Genomic DNA, 26,004 nt, shown 5'->3' on the forward strand with positions numbered 1-26,004 from the left:
AGCTGGAGTCGTCCCCCGACAGGTGTTATGTGGTCGGGGGGTAGGGAGAGGGCGTCACTGTTTGTTTTTTGGAGAGGACCTGGTGTTGCCATAGCCACGTCCCCTGCCTTTGGTGCTGGATCCACGATATCCACCCCTGTTGTTTTTGTCATAGGTGCTTTGTGTGCCACTTTTAGCATACCGCTGTTGTGACCCCTGACCCCTTGTTGCTCCCCTATTTCCGGTGCGACGAAAGGAGCCACTACGAAATTGCTGCGTCTGCAGAGCCCCCATTGATTTCGCAGTGTCAGTGTCTTTATTTTTTCTAGGGTAGTGTCAACGTCTGGGCCAAATAAGAATTCTGTGTTAACTGGTAAGTTCAGGATATTGTTTTGGATCTCGGGTTTGAAACCTGAGATTCGTAACCAGGCATGGCGTCGTAGCATGACGCTTGTGTTGATCGCCCTAGCTGCTGTGTCAGCTGCGTCAAGTGCGCATTTTATGGATGCATTAGTGAGGAGTTGTCCTTCTCTGATGAGTAGCTCCGCTGACTCTTTATACTCATCTGGTAGATGTTGGAGCAGTGACTCTAGCGTGTCGTAATGTGACCTGTCATAACGTGCCAGGAGTGCCTGTGTATTGGCAATGCGCAGGATGTTCGCTGCTTGCGCTGCAATGCGTTTGCCCGATGTTTCTAGTACTTTTGACTCCTTGTCTGGGGGAGGAGCATCACCAGTTGTTTGTGAGTGGGCTCTCTTGCGAGCATTGGCAACCACCATGGAGTCTAATGGCAACTGACCCCTAATGTATTTAGGGTCACCGGGTGCAGGCTTGTACTTTTTTTCAATCCTGGGATTTAACACCCGTGCTCTTGTGGTGTCCTTGAAAATGTCTTTGGCAGGCTTGAGAACCCCTTTTAACATGGGCAGAGTTTTGACAGTTCTTTCTGAAGATGCGAAAGTGTCAAGCAGGAAGTCTTAGTCAATGGCATCAGAATGGAGTTCCACCCCATGATGAGCAGCAGCCCGTTCGATGAGGGCATTAAAGGCAGCTGTGTCCTCTGTAGGAGATGTTTTTATGTTATAGAGTTGCGCATCTTGGGTATGTGACGCGACACTTCGGTCTGTGGGGTCATCCCATGCCTGATCCGGGTCTTGTAGGTGCTCATCAGGATCTACGTCCCCAGGGTAGATGGTATCATCCCCGCCATAGTCCTGTATTGCGTCCGATTCGGAAGGGGTAGGGGAAAAGGACTGCGGATCTGGATGGAAGGGTTGGAAGTGTTCCTGGAGCACTGGTTCTTGCTCCGTTGGCAGTTTGCGTTTAAGAGGAATTTTGTAGGGCTCCTCTTCCCTAACTGGCGTTATTTTGCGCTTGTGGAGCATTAACCTGCCAGTGTCGGCGTCGATAAATTGTGGCCCCGAAGAGTCTTGGTCTTTAAGGCCAGAGGTGGTGGACTGTGTGTGGAGGACACGTGTCCGAATTTGAAATAGTTTCGGTGCCGACGCTGGTGGCAACCCAAACGTAATGTTGGTCGGCTCAGAGTGCACTTTACAGGGTTTGGTTGTGTCGGGACCCGAGATAGAGTGGAGGGTTGCCCGGTCACGGATGCGTTGCAAAGATGCGGAGACCTGCTGCACAGCGAACGCAGATGGTGGTTTGATGGGCACCTTAGTAGTAGGCGTCGTGGCCAGCCCCGACTTTTTTGTAGTAAGGGGGTCACTGGTCTGAAGGGGTGTATCGACAGTCGACGTAGTCGAGGACTTAGTCGGTGCCGTTGCGCTAGACGATGACGTAGCTGGGGCGGCCATTTTAACTGCGGAGGTTATGGCCTTCGATGTCGGCGCCGAAGGTCTCGGTGCCTTGCGGTGCCCGAGGGCTTGCCTTTTCTGGGTGTCAACCGCATCGGCTGCGGTGAGCTCGGCACCGAAGTCTCTTTGTACGTGGTCGGAGCCGACGACTTTTTTTGGCGTCGGAGCAGTGGATGGTTTCGACGCCTTCGATCCGACCACCACCAGTTTCACTTTCGTTTTCGAAGGGACTGGAGCGATGGATGGTTTTGAGTTTAAGAACCCGGTCGTCTTCGGTAATATTGGCTCTTGCAAAGTGTTCGAGGCCGGACCGGAAGGCGGGGCCGAAGAACCATGTATTTGATCTTGGGTAAGGCCCGAAGGCGATCCCTCGACCGGAGCCTGATGATGACGTACTGTTTCGGCCTCCGTTTCGACGGATTGGCCTAGCTCCTCAGGAGAGCTGTCTTCTTCGGCCCCGTAGGCCTTGTCGAAGTCTCCTACCTCATCGACGGTTTCTTCACGTCGAAAGATCACTTCATCGTCGTCGTCCGATCGGAAATCGTGGTCTGAAGCGGGGCTAGAGACTACTTCTTCCACGCTCTCGGCGTCCTCGTCCTCGGTGCTGAATATGTTGGTGGGAGCAGGCGCTGCTTGCTGCGCCTCCAGCCTCGCTGCCCGTCGATTCCGCAGAGTCTTCTTAGATTGGAATCGTGCGCAGGCCATGCATTTCGATTCGTCGTGATCCGGCGAGAGACATTTATTGCAGACTGGGTGGACGTCGATATGAGGGTACTTCGCGTGTGTTACGGGGTTGTTTGCGGCACGTTGTCAGGTTCACCGGAACTACCCTACCCAGCAGCCTGTGCGGCGCAGTGCTCACGCGCTGACGTCACTTCCGACGCAATGCGTCGTGTTCCGGCTTTACGCGCCGTGAAAAGAAGGACGGAGGAACCATGGAGCTGTCGGATATTCCTACTTTGGTTCCAGTCTTGCGGTAATTCGGAGGGTCAGTCTGTAGGAGGCGGAGGTCGGGTAAGGGTGCATCTGCACCAGTCAAGTCTCTGGTATATTTAGAGTGTGGAGGCAGTGGGTTCGGGGAAGCCGCTACGCTACTAACTGCATCGTGGGCGTACCGCTTCCCAGGGCATTTGTGTTGGGACATGTGATACGCGAAGGGTATCAAGCATTTGGGTGCCCCTCAAACCTGGAGAGAGCAGAAGTGCGTGTGAGAGCGAGAACATCGCCGTGAAGTAACGGCTCGTTTCCTTTTGAGAGAGAGAGAGAGAGTGACAAGACACGCCGTGAGGTGAACGGCTCTACTGTTGAATGAGAGAGAGAGCGTGAGAAACACCGTGAAGTAAACGGTACGTTTATAGAGAAAAGATAGCTCACGTGAAGAAGTCCTATCTTCAACTTGGGAAACGAAACCCTGTTGGCTCGAACATTGGGAGCTGGGGGGAATTTGGAGGATACCTCTTCCCGGGGGGAGCACTGAGGGCCGAAGCCGGGTTGAGAACCGGTAACTGAAGTGCACGAAATCTATTGGCCGAAACCGTGTTGAGAAACGGTGGAGTTCAAAGCATATGGAGCTATGAATATCAATCCCTGTTGTTTCTGGTGCTGTTAACGCTTACTGTGTTCAATGGAGTAACAAAACTATAGGCTCCAAACAAACCCCAGATACAAGACAATCACAGAGATTTGAATAGTAGATGCCTTTTGAATTATGTTCACAATTCTTTTCTTTACAGGTAACGAAAGCTTCTCACAGGGTACATTCCCATGCTTTATGTAGTCAGGTAGAGATGAAGTATAGATAAAGTTTAATGGTCTATGTTTATGTTTTACAGGTCTCCCTCCCCGCTGTTCCCATCCTTTCCTTCCCTCACTTGATCCGATCTATCTCTTGTGCTGTAATAGCAATCAGAGAGGAAACGATCAAGAGGTGGAACCCTTTGTGCAACGAACCAACTCCGAGGTGGTCATCGGACTCTACTTGAAGCTATCAGAGCTGACAGCGTGGCATAACGGACACCTCTTGAATGGAGTCCTTGATTCCATCGTCGACCGAACTTCGATGTTCGGACCAAACCGGTCTGAAAGTTGGAAGAAGGTGCGGAGCACTAAAGCTAGTAGTCGACACCGAACGGTAACTGTACCGACGAAAACTAAAGGCCTTTTGGCCTAAAACTGAATATTCCTAAGTTGAGCTAAGATAGCACATCCGAACCCAATGGCGGAAATAAAACAATCTAAGGATGGAGAGGATGCCCATGCGCACTGTAGTCCAGGGGAGGAGCCACCTATCTCGTGATACTTCGAAGACTCTTCCAGGACAACAATGTGCAATCATCCGGACCCAACACTAGGCGGTGATCTATGCACAGATATGAATTCAGCAGCCCACATGCCTCGAACATAGGTGATTAAGGCATAGAGGAGTCCAGATTTCTACACGAGGCGGAACGAGTCCGCTAGTAAGAGACGCCTCAGAAACTCCAACACGCATAACTGTGGACATTGTGCATTCTTGGCGGGGGCCATTAGAGGAAGAGCCTGTGCTCCACCTCCATATGGAATGGACACTTGTGAACTATGAGGTGTCGACGGCTGGGCTTGTCCGTCCTGGCATTCAAAGAGCCGGCCAGGTGGGTCACCACCAGGAAAATCCCCTGATGGTCCAGTCATTTCCAGAGACCCAGGACTCCACCCTGCTTCTTACAATACCACATGACTGAGGTGCTAACCACAAGCACCTGTACCAGCCTCCCCTCGACGGATGGAAGGAAGACTTTGAATGTCAAGAGAATGGCCATCAACTCCAGGAGGCTGTTATGGAGCAGGGACACTCCTGGAGACCAGAGACCTCCACCTCTCCCAGGTGGCCATACCAACCCAGAAGCGACTCATCACTCACCACTATAAGCTCCGGGGGAGTGAGGGAGAAGGGTTTCCTTCTGACCCAATCAATGTCCAGTTACCACCACTGCAGATCTTGTGCATTCTCCCCCATGATATGGGCACAGTTAGAGAGGTCCTGTTGATGTTAGGCCACTGAGACTTCAGATCCCACATCAGAGCCGCATATATCAACTGGTAAGCTTAACCAGCAGGATGCAGGAGGCCACCAGTCCTAGCAGCCTCAGGGTCGCTCTCACTAAAATCCAGGACACAGGCTGAAAGATAAGGATCATAGCCTGAATGTCCGGGAATCCTTTTATCTAGGGAAAAAGTAAGACACTAAACCGAATACAGAATGGCTACAATGACAGGGAGAGTTGGATAAGGAGTCAGGTGTAACTTCAGCATGTTGAGAGTAAACCCCAAAGATGACAGGAGATTAGCCATAGTCTGGACTACTGCCTGGAGCGAGTCAACCAGCAACAGCCAGTCATCGAAGTAGGGGGAAGATTGGGACCCATGAGCTGCTACCAACGCCATCACATTTGTGAACACCCAAGGGAGACTGGTGAGACAAAAGGGGAGCACAGTTAACCGAAAATACTTCTGTCCCACAAGAAACCTCAGGTAGAGCCTGAAGGCAGGGTAAATGGAAACAGGCACACTGTAGGTCCAATGCCACCATGTTGTCTCCACAGTTGAGGGCAGACAAAACCTGGGACAGGGTGAACATCTTGAATTAGTCTTTCCAGAGAAAGCCAATGAGAGGGTGCAGGTCTACAACAGAAAAAAGGCCTCTGCCCTCCTTTGGCACCAGTAGCAGTAACCCCATGACTCACTTCCGATGCATTCATGCCCCCAGATAACGCATTTAGCTAAAAGGGCTTGCGCGTCCTGCTGTAAAACAGATACCACGGCCAGGAATGGTAGGGCATACCCCTTTTGAATAATCTTTGAACTTGGTCTGTTACATGGAATGAGATCTATAGGAAGGATGTACCTTTTTTGTCTTAGTTGATTTAGAACTGCACCTCACAGTGTCAAATCCCCTTTGGCTGCAAGAAAGCAAACTTATCACACGACTTAGAGTCATGTTACCAGCCCTGGCACCAAACACACACCACATGCAGGTCCATAACTGACATCAGATTCCTGCAGTTTTGGGCAGCTTGAATCCTGGTATTTTCAATGGGGACCTTGTTTCCTTGTATGCTGTGAAATGTTTGGAAGTCGACAATTCGGGAGCAGCACTCTCGATCTGCATTGGAAGGAGCAGAAGGAAAGGAACTTATGTCAGCACACAAGGGTGGCTCTGATATGTGGCGCCGCTCCGACAAGGGTGTTATGGAATCAGCACAGAGCTGCATGTTACCACCAAGCAGAGAGTGGAAGCACTGCTACTAAAATCTCCAGATCCAATATGGCACTTGGGGGATGATCGGAGGAGAGGAATCTGCAGTTAGAAGTACCCATCAAAATTGCCCTTACAGGTGACAATCTGAGAATGGTTAAATCATATCTAAGATTTGTTGAAATGATGAATTGTAAGATACTAATGCTGGTTCACGAAGTCCTAAAATAAGGAATTTGTTACTGATCTGCTTTTTAGTTTTTGTATTGATATGCATAATCTTCCATTTAAAAACTCAGTTTTTGTATTTTATCGTTAGAATTCTCCTCCGCTCAATGTTGGGGCCCAGGAAAATATCTAATATATCAAATTGTTAGATGGTAGAGAGGTTTTGAGACTGAGACTCTCTACCGTCTCACAATTTTATATATTAGAAATTAATTTTCCTGGGTCCGAACATTGAGCGGGGAATTATTGTAGGACGCTGGCTCTGTATATACTATACCAAAGTGAGATATAGTGTGCACAGAGTCCAGTGGTACCCCAGAGGTAGGCAGAGGTAAAAGTTGATAGTACCTTACACTCTATTTGTGATAGTGTAGTCGAGCAGTAAGGGTGTATCAGAGGACAGCGTTAAGCATTTGATGTACACACTCAATCAGAAAATATCACCAGTTACAAGATAAAAAGGTAATTAAAAAGACCCTCAGTGCAGATAGGCAGGAAAGTGCAAAATATGCTAGTGCCATGTATATTAAAATTGATATAGCTCAGTTAAATCACACAGAGTTAAAAAGACAGCAGGCTGCCTCAGACCTCGAAAGTGCTACTGCTTAGAAATCAACTGCGCTTCCGCGCCAGCGCCTCCTTTTGAATTGGCCAACTGGTCCGATTCCGGGTAGCCAAGAGTACAGGTCTGACTATGGTCTCCTACGCCGACGACACACAGTTGGTAGTGGCACTTTCGGACGACCCCACGCGGGCGCTCCCAAGTTTCGGAGCGATCTCGCGGCCGTCGCCGAGTGGAAGACTGCCAACTGTCTCCAGCTCAATGCTTACAAGTCGGAGGTGTTGTTGGTAGACGACCCCGGGCTCTGGAGCGAGCACTGGTGGCCCAAAACCCTTGGTAATGCACCACCCCCAAGCAGGTGGTAAAGAATCTGGGGGTGTGGGTGGACTCGGCCCTTAGTTTCCAAGTCCAAACAAAGAAGGTGGCTGGGACATGGTTTGGGCTACTGCGAGGGCGAAGACCTTTACTGGGCTATTTTGTCGTGCCAACACGGAAAGTCATCATCCAGGCTTCGATTTTGTCGAGACTGGATTATGCCAACTCACTATATCTAGGGTCAACCAAGACAGAAATTCTGAGACTCCAGAGGGTCAAAAATGTGGCTGCCAGAACCATTCTTGGTCTCCGCAGAGCTTGTCCAGTGTCAGATGCCATTCGCAGACTCCATTGGTTGCCGGTGGCCAGGCGGATTGAGTTTAAGGCTCTCTGCTTGACCTTCAAGATTTTGAAACATGCCACTCCAGGAATCTTGCCCACCTGCTGCTGCCATATATACCAACTAGCCAACTCCGTTCCTTGAGGCAAAACTTGGTAGTGGTCCCCTGGGTAAGGAGGGTACACGCGGGGGGACGCTCGTTTCGTATTATGGCAGCAAAACTCTAGAACTCGCTTCCGGTACAGATCCACAGTTTGAACAACTCCCTAGCTTTCCGGAAGACAGTCAAAACACACCTCTTTCCTCTGTTGTAGACCTTTCTGCCTCACCCCTGTTTGTTTCTTACTGCTGTCAGCGCTGGGACGCCTCTTTGCTGGGGCAGCTGTCACGCTTTATAAAGTGTTATAACATAACATAACAAATTATTTCACATACTCAAAGACTGAACTTCAGACTAATTGTTTTGTATACAAATATTCTTTTAGTTATTTTATTTTCTAGAACCAAGCAAGCCTGGCACAAGTAACTCATAAACACTTTGCAGTAAATATACAATTGTAACACAGTTTGGATTGTAATTGTATATGCACTGGGCTTCGAATTACAGTTATGTTACTGAGAAATGCAATGCTTTGAAAAATACAGTACATATACTTTGTATAAGCTTTGGAGTAGAATTACAGGTAAGTTCTCATTAGATTACTTTTCTTACACAGTGCAGTATACCTGGATACTACACTGGGACATTTCCTGAAATCAGGTAGATTTTGATAATTTTCCCCTTGGATAGTTGCAGCAGGGTTGAGTACCATGTTTGCCTTGGCCATTGAGGGACAACGAGGATCATGTTTGTTCCTAGTTGATTTGCTTTTACTAGCACTTTTTTCATCAGGGGTATTGGTGGGAAGGCGTAAGAAAATGTCTGTGACCAGTTGAGTGAATGGGCATTCCCCTTTGACAAGTGGTGTGGAAACCTTGAGGCACAGAGTTGGCATTTCTTGTTCTGCACTGTTGCAAACAGGTCTATCACTGGTGTTCCCCAGAGGTTGAAAAGGTATTGTACTGTTTTCTGCTTCAACTCCCATTCGTGGGAGCAGTTGTTCTGTCTGCTCAGCTGGTCCGCTGTACTGTTGTCTACTCATGGTAGATGTACTGTTTGTAGGTTGATTCTTTGAGCTACTGCCCATTTCCAGATTTCTTGCGCAAGTTTGCTCAGGGGAAAGGACTTTGTACCTCCCTGCTTGTTCAGATAGAACGTTGTTGTTGTACTGTCTGTGTGGATTAGGCTAGTCTTTCCCTGGATGTGCTTCTGTAATGCTTTCAGTGCAAGAACGACAGTTTTGATCTCCAGAAAGTTGATGTGTTTTATGAAATCCTGTTCGTTCCATTGACCACGTACTTTGAGCTGGTTGTAATGTGCTCCCAAACTGTTGAGGGATACGTCTGTGGTGATTGTCACAGATGGAGTTAGGTTCCTGAAAGGTCTCCCCTGTGCTATGTTGTTGGATGCCCACCATTGTATCTCTGCTTGCACCTTTTGTGTAACAACCACTAGATCCTCCCAACTCCCTGTGGCTTGAGACCAGCTGTTGGTAAGCCATTCCTGGAAAGGGCGCATGTGCAGGCGGGTTTGAGGGATCAGTGGGATGCATGATGCCATCATGCCCTTCCTCACGGTTAGAGATTGTCCCCTCAGGTAGAGGGTCGCTTCTTGATGGATCACCTGTATCCTTTTTTGTGTGGGGTACACTCTCGCATTCTTTGAGTTTAATCTTGCTCCTAGGAAGCTTTTTTCCCTTACTGGGTTTGTTGAAGATTTTTTGTGGTTTATTGAGAAACCCAGTTTCTGTAGGGTTTGGATGGCTGTTTGAACAAGATTGTAGCAGGTTTGCTTTGAGTGTGCCCTTATGAGCCAGTCGTCCAGATAGGGATAGACGTGGACTCCTTCCCTTCTTAGGTGTGCCGCCACTGCGGCTAGGCACTTTATTAAGACACGGGGAGCTGATTTTATCCCTAAGGGAAGTACTTTGAATTGGTAATGTGTTCTGTTGTTTAGGAACCACAGGTACTTTTTGTGTCGTGTGTTCATAGGGGTATGCAAGTAGGCATCCTTGAGGTCTATTGTTGCCAAGTAGTCTCCCTTTTGAATTTGTGAGAATATTTCTTGAAGAGTACACATTTTAAAGCGTTGTGTTAGTATGAACCTGTTTATGAACCTTAGGTCTAGGATTGGCCTTCGAGTCAGTTCCTGTTTCGGTACTAGGAAGTATGGCGAGTAGTTTCCTTTGAAACATTCCTGCTTTGGCACTACTTCTATTGCTTGTTTTTGGATTAGTTCCTTGATCTCTGAATTTAGCTGTGTTAGTTCTGATTTCAGAAGTTTTCTTGTTTTTGGTAGGTTTGCAGGAAGTGTTTTTGTTAGCTCTATGCAATACCCATACTTTACCAAATTTAATATCCAATTGTCCGTTGTGATATTTTTCCACTGTTTGAGGTAAAAGGATATTCTTCCCCCCACCCCCCCAACTGGTGTTTTGTGTGGGTTATTTTCTGTGATTGAGTCAGTTAGAGCCATTTCCTCTTCCTCTGGAGGTTTGGCTCTGCCTCTCCCCCGAAAGGGCTGCTTCCGCTATTGTTGCGAGCCTTGTTAGCTTGCCTGTTGACTTGATTGTTGCCCAGGGCTTTGACCTTGCGCTTGCTGTGACATTTGCTGTCCCAGACCAAATGTACCTCTTCCTGTGGTCTTTCTGTTGTTGAAACCACCTCTTTTAAAAGAACCTCTCTGCTGTAGGGCTCCCATCACCCTAGCAGCCTCATTGTCCTTTTTAATTTGCTGAATGAATTCATCCACTTCTTTTCCAAAGAGTGCGTCCCCAGTGAATGGTCTATTGGTGATGAGGTTTGAACCTCCTGTTTGAATCCTGATATTCTGAGCCAGGCATGTCTTCTGAGGATGGTGCCTGTACACATTTGCCAACTGGCAGTGTCTGCAACATCAAGAGCTGACTTAAGGCATGTATTTGCCAAGTTTTTGCCTTCCTGGACAATAGACCTTGCTCTTTTCTTGTTCTCTTCGGGCAGTTTGTTCTGAAGCTCCTCTATTTCGTCCCACTGTTGGTGGCCGAATCTGTTCAGTAGGGCGTTGCAATTTGCGATGTGCCACTGTGTTGCAGCTTCCTTTTCCATTCTTCTCCCCACCATGTCCGTTCTTTTACTCTCTTTTTCTGGTGGAGGGCCGGCATTGGAGACTGCATTAGCCCTTCTTCTGGCTGTGGTGACAATAATTGAATCTGGCACTGTGTTTCCTTGAATATACTTAGGATCTTTTGAGGATGTCTTGTATTTCCACTCTACCATGGGTGTTACACCCTTGCTGGAAGCTGGTTCCTTGAAGGCTCCTTTGCCTTGACTAGTATGCTAGGAAGCATTGGGAAGTATTGAGTTCCCTTGATGGCAGGGGCTAAAGTTTCCAGGAGGTAACATGTCCCTCATTTTTCTTCCTCAAGGGTGACTCTGGCATGGTCTGCTGCTCTTTTGATAAAGCCATTGTAGAAGGCTATGTCATCTGGTGGTGCTGCTTTCGAAGGATAACTGCATACCTCTTCCTTGGGACTCTCGGTGTCAAGGTCGTTCCAGGAAACCTCGACAATTTCAGAGATTTCCTCATCAGGTAGCTTCCCAAATTCCTCCATCTCTTCGTCGCAAGGTTCTGGAGTTGGGGGTGAGTCGAAGATACCTTCTTCTCCCTCGGCGTCTTCCACCTCTTCGGCGTCGACATGTTCTGGTTTGGCAACCGTGGCTTTAGGGATTCGAAAATCCTTCAGAGACACGTCGAACTCCTTTTTGAAGAGCGTTGCCATTTTGTCCTCGAGTCTTTTCCATTTCTTTTCGACCTCAAGTGCTCTCTTGGCATCTGAGGCCGGGGATTTTGTCTTCTTACTAGTGGCCACGTCCAGTTTTGACGGCGTAGTGTTTCTCTTTGTTGTGAATCACAGGAAGGGGGCTCAAAGAACACTGCCTCGGCGCGCAGGGACACGTAACCGTCCGTGAGCGCCCTATCCCAAACTACAGTACCCAGAAGCCTCGGTGCGCTGACGTAACGACGTCACGACGCGCCCTAGGCAAAGATTGAAGATGCTTCCGGGGCAGCAGAACGCTGCCGCTTACTCCATCCTTGAGGAGCTGTGCTGTGATCCAGAGTCGGGTAAGGGTGCCGTTGCGCACCGCGTTTCTAGACCTACCTTCTACAGTACATGCTCTATCTTCCGTGTGGCGGTCTAAGAGGTCCGCTCTTGGCTTCGCGGGTGTTCCGTTGCTGGGACCAAGTGCCGGTCCTAGGCGGGACAACCTCCGTGAGCAGGTCCCCGGTCCCAGTGATTCCTTTAACAGCATTAATCTCACGACTTTGGGGGTTACTTGGAGTGCTTGCTTACTTCCTCATCCCTGAGTGGTGAAAGTAAGACAAACAGTAGTGTAATTCGACTTCCCTCTTCGGCTCTTGCAGGGGAGACCTTCCGCATTCCTTCCCTGTTGGCGAGCCGCCTTCGGCTCTTGCAGGGGAGACATCCCGCGTTTCCTTCCCTGTTGGCGAACCGCTCCGGTTCATGCAGGGAAAACATTTATGGGTTTAGCGTACCGCTTTATCACTGCCAAGCTGTATTGGCGGTCTTGATACCTTATTGTTTACCAGCATTGGAGGGTGATTGTGAGGAACAAACCTAATTCACCTCTGGAGAGAGAGAGAGACTATCCTTGGTGTATTAAGGGATAGACGCCCCGGTGCATGGTGTGTACCCTCCGGATTGTCTATGCATGTGAATACTGCCTCTACCCAAGACGTATTGGGGATGGGGGCTCGGCAATGGTGCCTCTATTGCTGATACTGTGCTCCGTGTGTTTATCATGTGATCTCTTTATGTGTCCTGCAGCAGGGGTATTGAGAGGGAACAGAGGACCGCTCTTCCGCACCCCTGTCACGCTCTTCAGGATTGTTCCATGGTAGGTGGTTTGCGCCGGGGTGACACCTCATGGTTAATGTTACAGGCTATGACACAGATTGCTGACTATGATATTTTTTCACTAGGTTGAGTTCTAGAGAGCAACGGCCTGTAGCCTTGCAGAACAGACGAGCCGGTGTTTCTTTCCTTACAGGTATTACAGGTAGACGGTGGGGTGAAGTTACAGTGGGACCTGGGTAGAATAGGAAGGAACAGCACACAATCTTTGGTGATTTATCTTGCTGTTACTGTCTTTTCAGGTCTCCCTCCCTGCTGTCCCCTTCCTTCCCTTCCCCCGCTTGACCACTCCATGGAGTCTGTATTGACCTGTCTTCAGACCATGTTGGTGTCGAGAGGTGGACCATTCTGAGCAACGTACGATCCTTCGGAGTCACGGCCACAACACTCTTCGCGGATTCGTGTTCTACCCTTTGCTTCGGCGAGTTTCCCTCTGCGGTAACCTTTGGTTGGGTTCCGTGGGATTCTTTTAATCACGGCTGACCCTCGATCGCCTTTTTGCTCTGCATCGGAGTTGCCTTGGATTGCGCCTTATGTTTGTGGCCCTTCGGTTCCGACGGATGTATATGGTGTCTTACCTTATCCGTTTTCTTCGTTTCTTCGCTTGCCTTCTTGTGGGTGTGGGTTTTTTCAAGAGTACCCTTCTAGAATTTCTACGTCTGATCCCTCGTGCGTTAGTTCTGCTGGTACTCCATGTTCTTTCTCGTCGCTGGAGAAACCCTGGACTGTGAGGGATGATTTCTTAGCGGTCTGCGACATCGTGGCGTAGTGGGCCTCTCCTTGGTTTCGGCGGCTTCTGAGTGTTTTTGACAGGAAAGCAGCGCAAGCCTCACAGTCCTTGTCCTGATGATCCTTGGGCAGGCACAGGTTGCAGACGTCGTGTGGGTCGCCTTGAGGGTACTTGGCACTTGGGACAAAACTTGAAGGGGGTATTTTCCATGTCCCCTACCTTGCCATTTGTGGACCAACGAGGTCTTCTATGGTGTCGTAGCCGGAGCTCTACTCTTATCCCCGGTTACGGCGTTGAAGGATGAGATTCGTGGTAACCTTTTTTTTGTTTTCTTGATGTTTTTTGTGAAAAATCTGATAAAACTTCGAAGCCTCCCATCTTGCTTCCAGACCCAACAGCGGAAAAAAGAATCTGAAGATGGCTACCACGCACGTCAACTTCCAGGATACCGTCTGTCGTCACACAGGGGACGTACCTGGCACCAAATGGTAGTCAACAGCGACCAAAACAAGAAAAAAACAAACAAACAAAGGCAATTCTGGACCCAACCACGAGATGGCGGAATAATGCACAGCATGCAAATCCAGAAAAGGATTCACAGTGAAAAACCTTTGGCCACTCTAGTTTACCCCTTGTTGTAGTTCTGTGGGTACTCCCACGAATGGATGCCAGTTGGTGTTGTGTTTGGATGGGGTTCACACTTTTACCTGTCCTGGGGAGAGGGTGTTGGAGGTTATACAGTTTGTTTACTGTTCAGTTGGGGATTTTTGTGTGCCTGGTGGGCCGAAAATGACACTGATGCACAGTGGAGGGAGGGTGAGAGTAGGGCATCAAGTGCCTGTAGGGAGTGGAGATTGATCGTACAAGACCGTACATGGCATCCCCCATAGAAGATGAATTCTTCTCATAGAAGGTCAGGGTGATGAACTCCATGTCTGAACGACACAAGGTGTATGCCTATCTTGCTCGGTGGAGGGTGTAGATTGCCCTAGTACAGGAAACACAATTAAGAGCCAAAGAAGGGGGCTGCTTTGCAGCGCAGATGGCGTGGTCAAGCATACTACGCGGATTACTCTGCCTTCGCTACAGGGGTATTGGTGTGGGTTAAACCTGGAGTACCATTTCAGCATGCTAGCCACCTAGTGGACGCTAAGGGACACTACGTAGTAGTTTCTGGCAGGCTGGACGGCTGTGATGTTACCACTGGGAGCCTATATGGGCCAAACGTAGATCAAGGTTCATTTCTAGCGACCCTCTCAAGAGCAATGGCACCACACCTAGTGGGATCAGTACTATTGGGGGAGGCTATAACTTTGTGACGGACGTAGGACTAGACAGATCTCACCCTCCCTCGAGGGACTTCCCAGTAGTCAAATCAGCTAGGGCCTTGCAGGAATGGTAAGACCCAATGGGGCCTTATTGACTCCTGGTGAACGGTTCAAGCAGGTGAAAGGGATTACTCCTTTCAAACCTGCATGACTTACAAGTACGCTTATGTGCCATCCTCTGTACAACTGATAATCACAAGCTCGTTGTACTCAGTGAGTATCTAGCCAGGATGATCTCCGATCACAATCCCCGGTTACTGGGCTTGCGGAGGGCAAGAACTCACCCTTACATCCCCACTTGGAGGCAAACCGGAAGCCCTTGAGGATCATGTTTCCTGCCACAATACGAACGGCAATTGGGCAGTATTTCGTGGAAAATTAGGGCACGGCGTCGAGCCCACAAGTAGTATGGGACAACTTCAAAGCGGTGATCAGGGACAGATGCATCTCTGAGGCTGTAGGTGTCCAGGGGACCTTACTGGGGGACTCTTCTGTAGAGGGGTCTGGTGGAGAGTTTAGGGCTGGTGTTGTATCAAGGCCACTGGATTCTGGAAGATCAAGGAATACGTTTTTGTAGTTATATAACTGAGGTGTAAGCACAGTAATCATTTGAAAGCTCTGTGCCTTTAAACTCATAAATCAGGAGAACAGTGTCTGAATCAGGGACTGAGGTTGTGGGAGAGATCAAGGTGGACAACTTCAGCCAAGGTCATATCAGATTCACTTCCGAGTCTGAAAGTAGTATGGGGTCGGTCTCTAGTGTTGCTGCTGGCATCAACGCATGAGACCTCATCGCAGGTTTCAGTGCCATAGTGGAAATTGGAGTAGGTGTTGATCCCGAAGTCAGGACGAGCCCATGAATGGGGTTGAGGGGCATAGTCTGCATCAGGACGGATCCACCGGCGATAACCCGATTGGGGGATTCCTCTAAACCGTGGCACTCAGGGTGCTCCAGAGAGATCCAGTTGGGTACCAAAGATCTGAAGCATGCCTTCTTGAAGGCCTCAATCTGCTAAGGTGTCACCGACTGTACTGGGAGTAAGGCTGGATTATGACTAGGGCCACAATTGGTTCTAATATAGGAGACTGAGACTTTGAGGTACCCCGACATCTGCTGGACTTTTCATGGTGAGAGTGGTGTGAAGAAGGGGAGTAATGTTTGGACTTCTTGAGCTTCTGATCGTTTCAGCTTTCCTGAGGACTTGAGAGAGTGACAATAACCTCTCTTGAGAACGACCACGGAAACAAGAAACTGACGCGGACTGGGCCTTCTGAGCCTTCCTATGACTCTCAGTGACGGAGACGTAAATGCCTTTCCCCTTGCGGGAAAGCGGGATTAGTACAATATCTCTTTTTCCAACAGTGATGTTGTTTCTTTGTGCAGTTCAGCTGATGTAATTTTGCGGATGACTTTGGTAGCATATCAGGTTGAGGGGCTTTGAAATTTAATGAGTAGCCATCATTAACAAAAAATAGCACCCACCTGACTGACTTTTTGCCAGTCTTATACATGTTATGTTTAGTGTCAGGATGAAAAATGAGGAAGTATTAATTGCTTGCTGTTGCTGTGATGAGCCCGCCAGCTGATTCTGACAATTTCTTTGTCTAGAACTTCATATCTGATGACAATGGTACCTTTGTCGATGTTGGTACTGTTGATGTTGCTACTGTTTGTGCAGTCAGCTCTGTCACAAGAAGCACCAGCGATCTCACTGTTGAATCCATGCTACTCCACCAGGCCAACCGCTTTAAGAGTCTCTGCCGCGTTCGTTATTTCCTCCATTGTAGGATGCAGACTCTTTATATAGTGGACTAAAATGGGGTACACTGTGTAAAGAGTCCAGGCAACCTATACTGGTTTACAAAGGCAAAAATGCCAACATTAAATGCTCTCTTTTGTGGTAGTGTAGACGAGCAGTTTAGGCTTATCAGAGAGTAGTGATAACAGAAGCAATAAATGAGACACAATCAAAAAAGTGAGAGTGGAAAGGTCAGCTGGGCTCTGTGCATCCAAGGGCCTTGCAGTTGTCGGTCTAGCCGGTTGATGGTGCTAAGTCAGGACAGTTGGGCTACTCTGGAGGTGGGTCTCTGCGGTGCTGACATCCCTCAACGGCTGCTGAGTCTCGGTGTAGTGGAAGTCTGGATTGGAAGGTCACGGGCTCTGTTTGCTGCAAGGGATCCGGATCTGGTATTGGTCCTATTTTGCTCCAAATGGTCCTGGTGTCCTCTTACTCGGAGGTGGGACAGATCTTACCTTCAGGAGTACAGGTACCTCTTCCTGGGGTGCTGCTGCATCGGGCTGGCTAGGGAGCGGCAACTCGATGAACTGGACTTTGTGTCTTCGGTGCCTCCAGACGGCAGGGGAGTAGCTCCTCTACTCCAAGAGAGATTGCTGGCAATTTACGAAAGGCATGCAGTCTCCCAGGGTTCTTTAAAGATACTCAGCTGCAGCACGAGTCGCAGGTCACTACTGTTTAAACTGGTGCAGGCAGGGTTTGGCGCCAAAAGTCCACAGCAAGTCTTCAGTTTTCGCTTTTCTCGCTTCTCTTTGTCCTCTTCTTCTGGATCCATCAAATCTGAGTTCCTGGCATCAGGGGTGCCCCTAAATACTCAATTTAGGTGCATTAAGAGTAGTGACAGTTGGAGTAGCCAATGGGCTACTTACCTTTAGAGAGACTACATCCCCTATACGACTACTTCCTGTGGGAAGTGGGCATTACCCTGACCCAGTAAGCCAAATTCCGCCAAAACCAAGATAGTGGAATTCTAAGCTTTGTGTTCACATCAGGTAGCCCGCCTTAGGGGGTGGAACTCACCTGATTTGGGGGGAGGGGGGCGGGGGGGTACACGCCTCCTGACTGGCTAACTGTCCCGCATGTCCTGCTGTCAAATGGCTTCATGGGATGTGTTGATATGGTCCACAGGGGAAATTCTAGAGAAAGACGCTGTTAAAGATGTGAGAGTATAGGAGGATGATGTGCCAACATCAGAATGGGAGGACTCTGATGAAGATTGTGTCGCAGAAGGGCTACGCTTTGGTGAAGGTTGATCAAAATACAAGTGTCCAGATGGCAAAACAGACACTTGCACATATCCTACTAAAGGAAAGTGTCTAAGTGTCACAGGTCTCTTCCTTTTAGGATACGTTAGATGAAATAATAGAAGTATGCTTGCATTTGTGCAGACTTCAATGGAGATGATGGTGGCAAATAAAGAGCTTGCAGATCATCTTGTAAAGGGGCCTCTGCCAGAATTATAAAACTGAGGTCTGAGGTTTAAGTCACCCAGAAAAAGAGTTGTTGATGGTGAAAGTCTCAAATTCTTAGGATTCTGGTCAGGAGAAATGGTACAGCATGGAAAATATGGAAGTCGATCCCTAATATGAGCAACGCCGTGACAACAACTGATGCCATGACAGTGAGTGATGTCTTAACATCAAATATCTTGACATGGGCATGACCTGATGGAGAATGCGTCATCGAGAGTAGTCTTGAAAGCTTTGATGTCGTAGACTTGCCTATTAGCAATGAACAGTGAGGACGTTCCACTGACACAGATAGTGACTCCTACCTCGACAGTGCTTTTGACATCAAATGAAAATGTTGATGACTGTTTTATCCTGTCCGTTGTGATTATCCCTAGCAAGATCCCCTTAATAGAGGAAGGCAACAATAGAAGATGAGACTTCCCTGGAGGCCTTGTTACTTTTCTTCTTCTTTTTGGTTCAGATCTTTAAGCTTCCCTCACAGTCTGATGCTTTTCATCTTTTAAAGATCTTTTCGAAATAATTTGGCAAAATTCAATCCTGTACAGAATGTGAAGCTTGAAACTGACCACACACGTCTTGTATGGGTCTGTTGCAGCTGTTTCCGTTCCACAAGAAGTGCTTCTTAGCACTAAAAGTTGTTGAGTGAAGTAGTAACAGAACTGCATGTTCTGAGAAGATTTTTCTGGAAAAAACAGGCGTGTATTTAGCCCAAAACAGTTCAAGATCCCACTTACACACGCAGAAAGAAGCAAAGGACTCTAAAGCAACCATCTGTACAAGGTATTTTAGAATATTTGAGTCCCTGGACTTTAAAATGGGCAGAATGCTATTTTACCCCTTAAAGCAATCAAGATACCCATTCCATCTCTTTTAAGACCCGTTAGGCAGCAGGCTGTAATTGTAGGTGCTGCAATAAAGTTTTGGAAAAGATCTTTTCATAGGTTATTTATATATAAAAAAAGAAATGGGAAATTCACATTGGTAGAATTTTTGGGGGTGATCTGCTACATTCCCACCCACTTACAACTTGATACATTGGATATCACTGTTTTGGGGTTCCCGCAGGAAGTGTGCAATTATTATTTTTTTTTTCTCTGTTAACGAAGATCCTACGATGCAAATAAACCTTTTACTCACTTAATAATGTTTCAGACAAAGTCCTGGGATACTGCGGAGCACTTATAAACCTCATACAGAAATCCAATCACTGACCCAGTCATGGTCAATACCTTCAAATTGTGACAGCAGAGCCAAAAAGAAATTAAACTTTTCCAACTGAGCCAAGAGATGGTAGGAGCCGCACAGCGTGCACATTCAAACAAGATGCAAATAAATAACAGTTTTCAATAAAAGGATATTTTATGCATTTTCCTCCCTTGGGTGGAAAAAAAAAAGTTAAGATATCTGCAAGTCCAACAAGTTTACACAGTTCTCATTAACTTTCACCATACTTACCATGTAGTTTTGATTTCTTTTTCTTTTTCTTCTTCTTTTTCTGCTTTGATTTTATGTGATCTTTATCCTTTTTTTCTTTCCGTTCCTTGTCTTTCTTCCTTCCTAAGTAAGAAATAACATTAAAAATACAATCCTCAATTCGCATGTCATACTTCGTCTGATTTTCTCTAATTCTTGTTCTGCATTTAACCTTTTAAAATCTTTTATGGAATGCATGATAATGTTACAAAATGTGATGCATCCTTTGGGTTTACGTAAGTTGCAAAAAAAATATTTTGTTAGACACTTTTTTTTTTAGCATGAATATGAACTATCCATCAGTGAATGGAGATTTTGTACTCCATTTCATCCCTATTTTAATAGGGTTCAAGTAGAACAGCTGATAGGGATGAAGAGGGCACTAAGTCTAGCTTGAATCAAGCATGCTGCTGCAGACTACACTACCAACATTAATCAAAAGAGTACTTTTTATATCAGAGGATCGACTGGGGAAAGAGTAGGCAAATAAAGTTTAAGAAACAGACACACACTAAGCCAATAGAACAACTTACCTTTGGCAACACTCTTTCTGGTGGATACTCTTTCTAACAGCTTATTAATCAGCTTTGGAATACCTGCAGGTGCCAGACTGGATCTGGATTTAAACAGCCCTAGAAGTAAAGATGGAGCTGCATATATGTGCCACCCCTATGCACTTATTGTAGGAAGCTGGCTCTGTATATACTATACCAAAATGAAGTGTAGTGTGCACAGAGTCTAGTGGATCCCCAAAGGTAAGCAGAGGAAAAAGTAGATGGCACCTTAATCTCTATTCGTGGTAGTGTGGGCGAGCAGTAAGGCTTTATCAGAGGGTAGTGTTAAGCATTTGTTGTACACACTCAATCAGCAAATGATGTCACACACTCAAAGACTGACCAATTTTGTTTGATAAAAATATGAAGTTATTTTATTTCTAGATCCAAGCCAAGCCTGGCACAAGTAAGTGAAATAAATGCTTTGCAATATATTATGCAGTGTTTACAAGTGAATGCAAGTTCAAATGCAGTTGTTTGAAATATAGGTAAGTCAAGGTATTGAAATGACTGTACAGATTACTTTTTAGTTACTTTTTCGATTACTTTTTTGATAACTTTTTCTACTCCGTGTGATATGCCTAGATATCACACTAGGACATTTCCTAGAGAAAAGGCAAGTAAAATCAGTGTTGCACAATTATTTTTCAGATTTCCATACAAATCAACTCCACACTTAGAACATTTTTCAAAGAAAAATAGTCAGTAGGTTCCTATGAAGAGAAATGAAGTCAACTGTTACCAGGCAAGTAATCGGTCTTTGGGGTTCAGCTTCTGGGGTTAGAACAAGAGTTCCCCCAGGGTCAGCAATGAACTCTTGTTACACCCTCAACTGCACTAGGGCGACCGGGTGCAGAGTGCTGAGTCCCAATGTTATCCAATGGGGGATAGGGGGCCTCCGGTTGGTAGTTGCTTATGAGCAGGCCACTGGGTTGTGGGACCAAAGCTCCTGGTGTTAGGCTCAGGGAAAAGGCAGATCCGGTTTAGCACACAGTGTACACCGGCAGAAGCGCAGGGGTGGCTGGGTGCAGGGTGCTGTTTTGGTGTAGGGTGCCCTGTTGTTTTCAATGGGGATTTTTGTTTTAGGTTTACAGCTGCAGGCTCGGTCCAGGAAGGCTTCTGGAAGGAACCAACAGCTGGGCAAGTAAGTTGGAGGGCACGAGGACGTAGGTGCACCTCGGGTTCTCTTCTCCAGGGAGAAGGGAGGCTAGATGCAGGGGTGTCCTTTGAGGTGGGTTTTCACCTTACCAGGCCACTAGGGGGGGGTCTCCGTGCAGAGGCTGAAGGCGATGTTGGGAAATCCTGGAGGTGTCAGCCCACGGTGGACTCGGGCTCTGAGGCGCTGTGGAACCTCGTTGGGACCGGTGGGCCACTCTAACTAGGGCCGTAGGCAACGGGTGCAGTGGTGGTTCCAGGAGTCAGGTTTCTTTGTCCTCAGCAGGCTCAGAGTCTGTCTTGGGAGTTTTCTTTTGAACAGAGCAGCTGTTCACAGGTGATCCGGTCTTTGTTGAAGGCAGGCAGTCAGTCCTCCCAGGGTTCTGGAGGTCGCTGGCTGCAGGACAAGGCGACTTTTGGCGCAGGATCTCTAGAAACTGCAGATAGGCAGGTAGGGCTGGGGCCAAGTCAGTTCTCTGCAGTCTCCTCTGCTGGTTGTCTTCTTTCTTCTTAGGTTGCGGAAATCTGCCTTCTTGGTACAGGGCTGCCCCCTCAATACTGTATTTAGGGGCGTTTTAGGGGCCTCGGGTCAGTAGCCAATGGGCTACTGACAGAGTGACTACACTCTTGGTGTGCTCACCCCATGTGGGGGGAGTGAGTACAATCCCTAATCCGGATTGGGGAGTGCCTGTGATCTGCAAGATGATGGGCACTGAAGAGAGGGCTTCACCTCGCCTCCCCCACCTGTGGGGTGGGGTTGGCAGAGGTGGGCACACCTAGGCTGGCTAATTTTTCCTGCCTCTCTTCCCGCCGAAACAAAGGGGAGACAGGAAGAGGGCCTGCTCCTCTCCTAATAGCAGGAGAGGCTGGGGGTCGCATTACAAAGGTGGCAAGGCCTTTGAAGCTTCCCTGCCACAGATGGCTCTTCCTGGCCTGGGGGAGGTGTGAACACCTCCACCCAGGAAAGGCTTTGTTTCTGGGCTCGGGGAGCGAAGGCTCCCACCACAGGGGTCCAGAAAAAATTCTCGTGGTGGCGGGCTGGTGTGTACCAGTCAGGGAACCCACCAGAGGCAGATCGTTTTTCAGGGGGCATCTCCAAGATGCCCTCGGAGTGCATTTTTCATTAAATCCCACACTGGCGTCAGTGTGTGTTTAATGTGCTGAGAAGTTTGATACCAAACTTCTCAGTTTTTAGTGTAACCATTATGGTGCTGTGGAGTTCGTAATGACAACCTCCCAGCACCATATACACTTAATGGCAGCACTGCACTTACAATGTCTAAGAATGGTCTTAGACACTGTATGGGTACAGGGCTCCTGCACCTGTACACTCACCACTGGTATACTGCACCCAGCTAGAGGTGTTTCTGATCTATGCCAGGGCAGTGGGTTGTAGGCATGGCACACAGGGATGCTTGCAATGTCGACTCTACATTTTGTTCTGAACCAAAACACACAGCCTGCAAAGGTAGTGTGGGAGTGTAAAGGTACAGGGCCTCTAAGGGTGGCACAATAAGTGCTGAAGCCTTTAAAGGCCGTCCCTGGTCACAGTGCCCTGGGTACATGGGGCACCTTTTACCAGGGGCTGACCTGTGGCCAGGGTGCCAATTGTGTTTGGTACAGTTCTGAGGAAAGAACACAGGCCCTGGGAACCTGATTGGCAAGGACCCAGGATACATCAAGTCAAAGTGCATCAGTAGTTCTGGCAAAAAGTGTGGGGGGTTACTGCCACAGAAACCCAGCTTCTCACACTGTCAGTTTCTTTCTTGACTCTCGCATCGCTTTGATGCGGAGCCCAACAATAGTCACAGGTAGCAGTGTGCAGATCTCCAAATTGGGACTTTTTTTTAGATGGAAAAAGAGAACATTCCCCAGAATAGTGAGGTGGAAGGGCAGTGAGTCATCTGCAGTTCGATAAAGTATCCATCATAAAGAGCGTTACCGAAGGTACATATCTTGTTCTTCTGACTGATACTTCTAACCGCAGATTGCTAACCTTTAGAATAGGTACCAAAGAAGCACATCCCCAAGGTGGTGGGCATGTGGAATGGCTCATATCAAAAGGTCTTGCAAGACCAAACAGGTGAAATGCCTATCCCGGTGGACTGGGCGGTAAAGGCAATTGTGCTTTGAGAACATGTGAACCAATGCTAATGTCGAAGCCTAACAGATGCCAAGGATAGGCACTCTGCAACCCATCACAGTGACAGCAGCCTGGACTCTGGTGCATTGGGCCCCAAATACCTCTAGAGGCTGCTCTTTGGCCAGTGCATAGCAGATCTTAATGCAGACGACTATCTACTGTGACAAAGCTATTTTCTGCCCTGCCTTTCTTTGCCCCAGAGAGCTTATAAAGAGCTCATCAGCCACCCATTGCTCTTTGGTGCTTTGAATGTAAAAACTTAAAGGTCTTTTAGAATCCAGTCAATGGAATCTCTCCTCCTCTTTCAAAGGAAGGGTAGAGCAAAGAATGCTGGGAGAGTGATGGATTACCCAATGTGGATAGAAGTCACAACTTTCAACAAATAGCTGGAGTAACATCTAGTCCCGATTTACTGTACTGGAACCCTCTCTGTGACTTCTTTAGTCAAAAGAGCCTGAACTTCTTGGTGCAAGATGGACAGAGTGCTCCTTTGAAAGATGCTCTGATGTGGGTGAGAGGAGTGTCAGGTCTAAAAGGATCCACCACTGGATGTTATCCTTTGCCACCCTTGGAGGAAACGTCTGATCCTGTCTACAGTCTAGTTGTGTGGTACTAAGGGCAAACTAAAGGGGTTAGGTGGCTGGTGCACTGGGGAGGGAGACTCTGAAGTGCTGCCACTCTTGGACTGGGCACAGTCTGCTTAATCCCCGCCACACTTCCGGGTGCCTGTTGCTGGTGGTGAGCCTTGGTGTTACTGGTATGCCAACCCTTTAGAGTAGCCTTGAAAGAGAAAACTGTTGAGGGTACACTTTAACAAGGGTGGAAAGGCCCAAGGAACGCCCTGTAACCCAGTTCTCTTTAAAGTATTCCAATGCTGAGCTAGCCTTCTCACCAAACAGGCGAGATCCATTGAATAGCAAGTCCAATAAAGAGGCTTGAAAGGCACATGAAAAGCCTATGGATCTTATTCATGCATGCCACCACGTGAACCACCACGATAGTGCCAACTGCTCTGTCCAAGCCGCCGGCAGTGTCCAGCCCAGACCAGATGATGTATTTTGAAGCATCCTGATGATCCTGATGATGTTGGATCGTTTGAGCAAATATTTTTCAGGGACTGCTAGCAAGATCTCACCAACCATGTCCCACAGAGCATGGGAACATCTCCCAAGCAAACAATTGGCATTGACTGATCAAAGGGCTAGGCAGGCTGAGTAAACAGTTGCCCCTGAATGCCTTGATTCATTTTTACTCTGTGTGAGGGAGTTGTAGGGACTTAGTTGGGGTTCACCGTACTGGTGGAAGCCTGACCCACCAAAGTTTCTGGTGTAGGGTGCTGCATCAATAACACAGAAAAAATCAGTCACCTGGCACCGGTCAGATGCCTGGCAATCTACCTGATCAATGGAAGACAGGCACATGGCTTACACCAGGTGGCAATAAGAGTGTTAGTTAGGGCTTTATTAAATGGAAGTAAAAGCTTATAGCACATTTGGCTAGGATGTAAAGCTTCTGTTAAGACAGTTTTGACTTCCATAGTTGCCTCCTGTAAGACTAGTACCGCCGCTACCCAAGTCATCACCACAACATAGGAGATTCTCTCTTACCTTGAAGGCCCAGGGGTATAACACAACCTAGTGTCCAGATTAGTGTCCAACTTACTGGCCTCCTGTTAGTCAATGTACAGGTTATCATAAAGTGGGAAATAGTCCTCATCATCTCCCTTTTTATCACCAAAAGTTGGTTGACTCGATCAGAGTCAGAAACAAAAAGTTGCTGGAGCGCTGGTGTGAGACTCCTAGGTAGATGCATTGTTCTGAGTCAGACTGAACTGGGACCGGTTGTGCCAGTACGGTGTTGGGAAAGAAGGAGCACTATAGGAATAGGGTCTTACTCCAGCTCTGGCAGGGTAGGGCCTGTGTGAATGGCAATGGGATCATATGATATCAAAGACAGATTGGAAGCCAGAGCAGAACCTCTGATGGGTTCAGAAGGCACAGACAACTCAAAGGACAGACCTGCCAGTGCTAACCACACTTGAGGCCTCCCTGAATCACTGGGAACCAAAGGGCATGTCAGACGGAGCTGGAAGAGTGCCACAGATGTGCAGCATGGTTTCTTTAAAGGCCTCAATATTGTGGGATTCTGCTGACGGCCCAGGGTATATTGGGATCAGCTGTGGAATTGGCTCCTCAGTGGGGGACTAAATAGAGATTGAAAGGCGGCCTATATTCCTCGCAACTTCTCATGCTGAAAGTGGCTGGACTTGGTCAACATCTTGCTCATCCTTCTGGTGCTTACCAAATGACCGGTTATGTGAATGGCGCCAAGAGCGAGAAATGGGTCTGTGTCCTCTACATCGAGCGCAATTGGGACTTTATTGACTTCTTTTGGTGGTCACCGATGTACAGATTTACATTCCTAAATCGCCCTCGGATTCATAGGGTACATTTCTCACACGACTGAGTCGTGACCCAAACCCAAATACAGAAGGCATACCTGCCACAGACATTTGTTTACAACAGTCGCCACAAGGCTTAAACCCTGCAGTTTTGGGGACGGGGGGACATAGGTGCCTTTAACACTGGAAAAGTAGTTTTTACAGAAATAAAACCTCATCTACTGGCAAGGAAAAAGTGAGGAGCAAGCTCTGGATCCACCGAAAGAAACTGATGTCAACCGTGGAGTGTATATATGTCTCCATAGTCACTTCCGGGGAGCATTACAGTCAAGACGGAGCCGCACATTGCCACTTACTGGTGCGCAGGGGCAATACTGTTTAAATCTCCCACATCAAGTCTGGTGCCTTTGGGACATTCTGAAGGTGAGGAATCTGAGGTTAGATGTATCCTTCAGAATCAGTGCATTT

The 26,004-nt window shown here is 47.8% G+C and overlaps 1 protein-coding gene across 3 annotated transcripts in view; it reads right to left on the reverse strand.

Moving 5' to 3' along the window:
• The window catches only part of PHF20L1 (PHD finger protein 20 like 1), an 802,667-nt gene that overhangs the window by 325,024 nt on the left and 451,639 nt on the right, over positions 1-26,004 (reverse strand). For all 3 annotated transcript variants that reach the window (XM_085604898.1, XM_085604900.1, XM_085604899.1), the window contains one exon: positions 19,266-19,367. In XM_085604898.1, the coding sequence (XP_085461024.1) occupies positions 19,266-19,367 (102 nt within the window). The remainder of the gene's footprint in view (positions 1-19,265; positions 19,368-26,004) is intronic.

This window comes from Triturus cristatus, chromosome 5_1 (genome assembly GCF_964204655.1).
Source record: "Triturus cristatus chromosome 5_1, aTriCri1.1, whole genome shotgun sequence".
Classification (NCBI taxonomy): domain Eukaryota; kingdom Metazoa; phylum Chordata; class Amphibia; order Caudata; family Salamandridae; genus Triturus; species Triturus cristatus.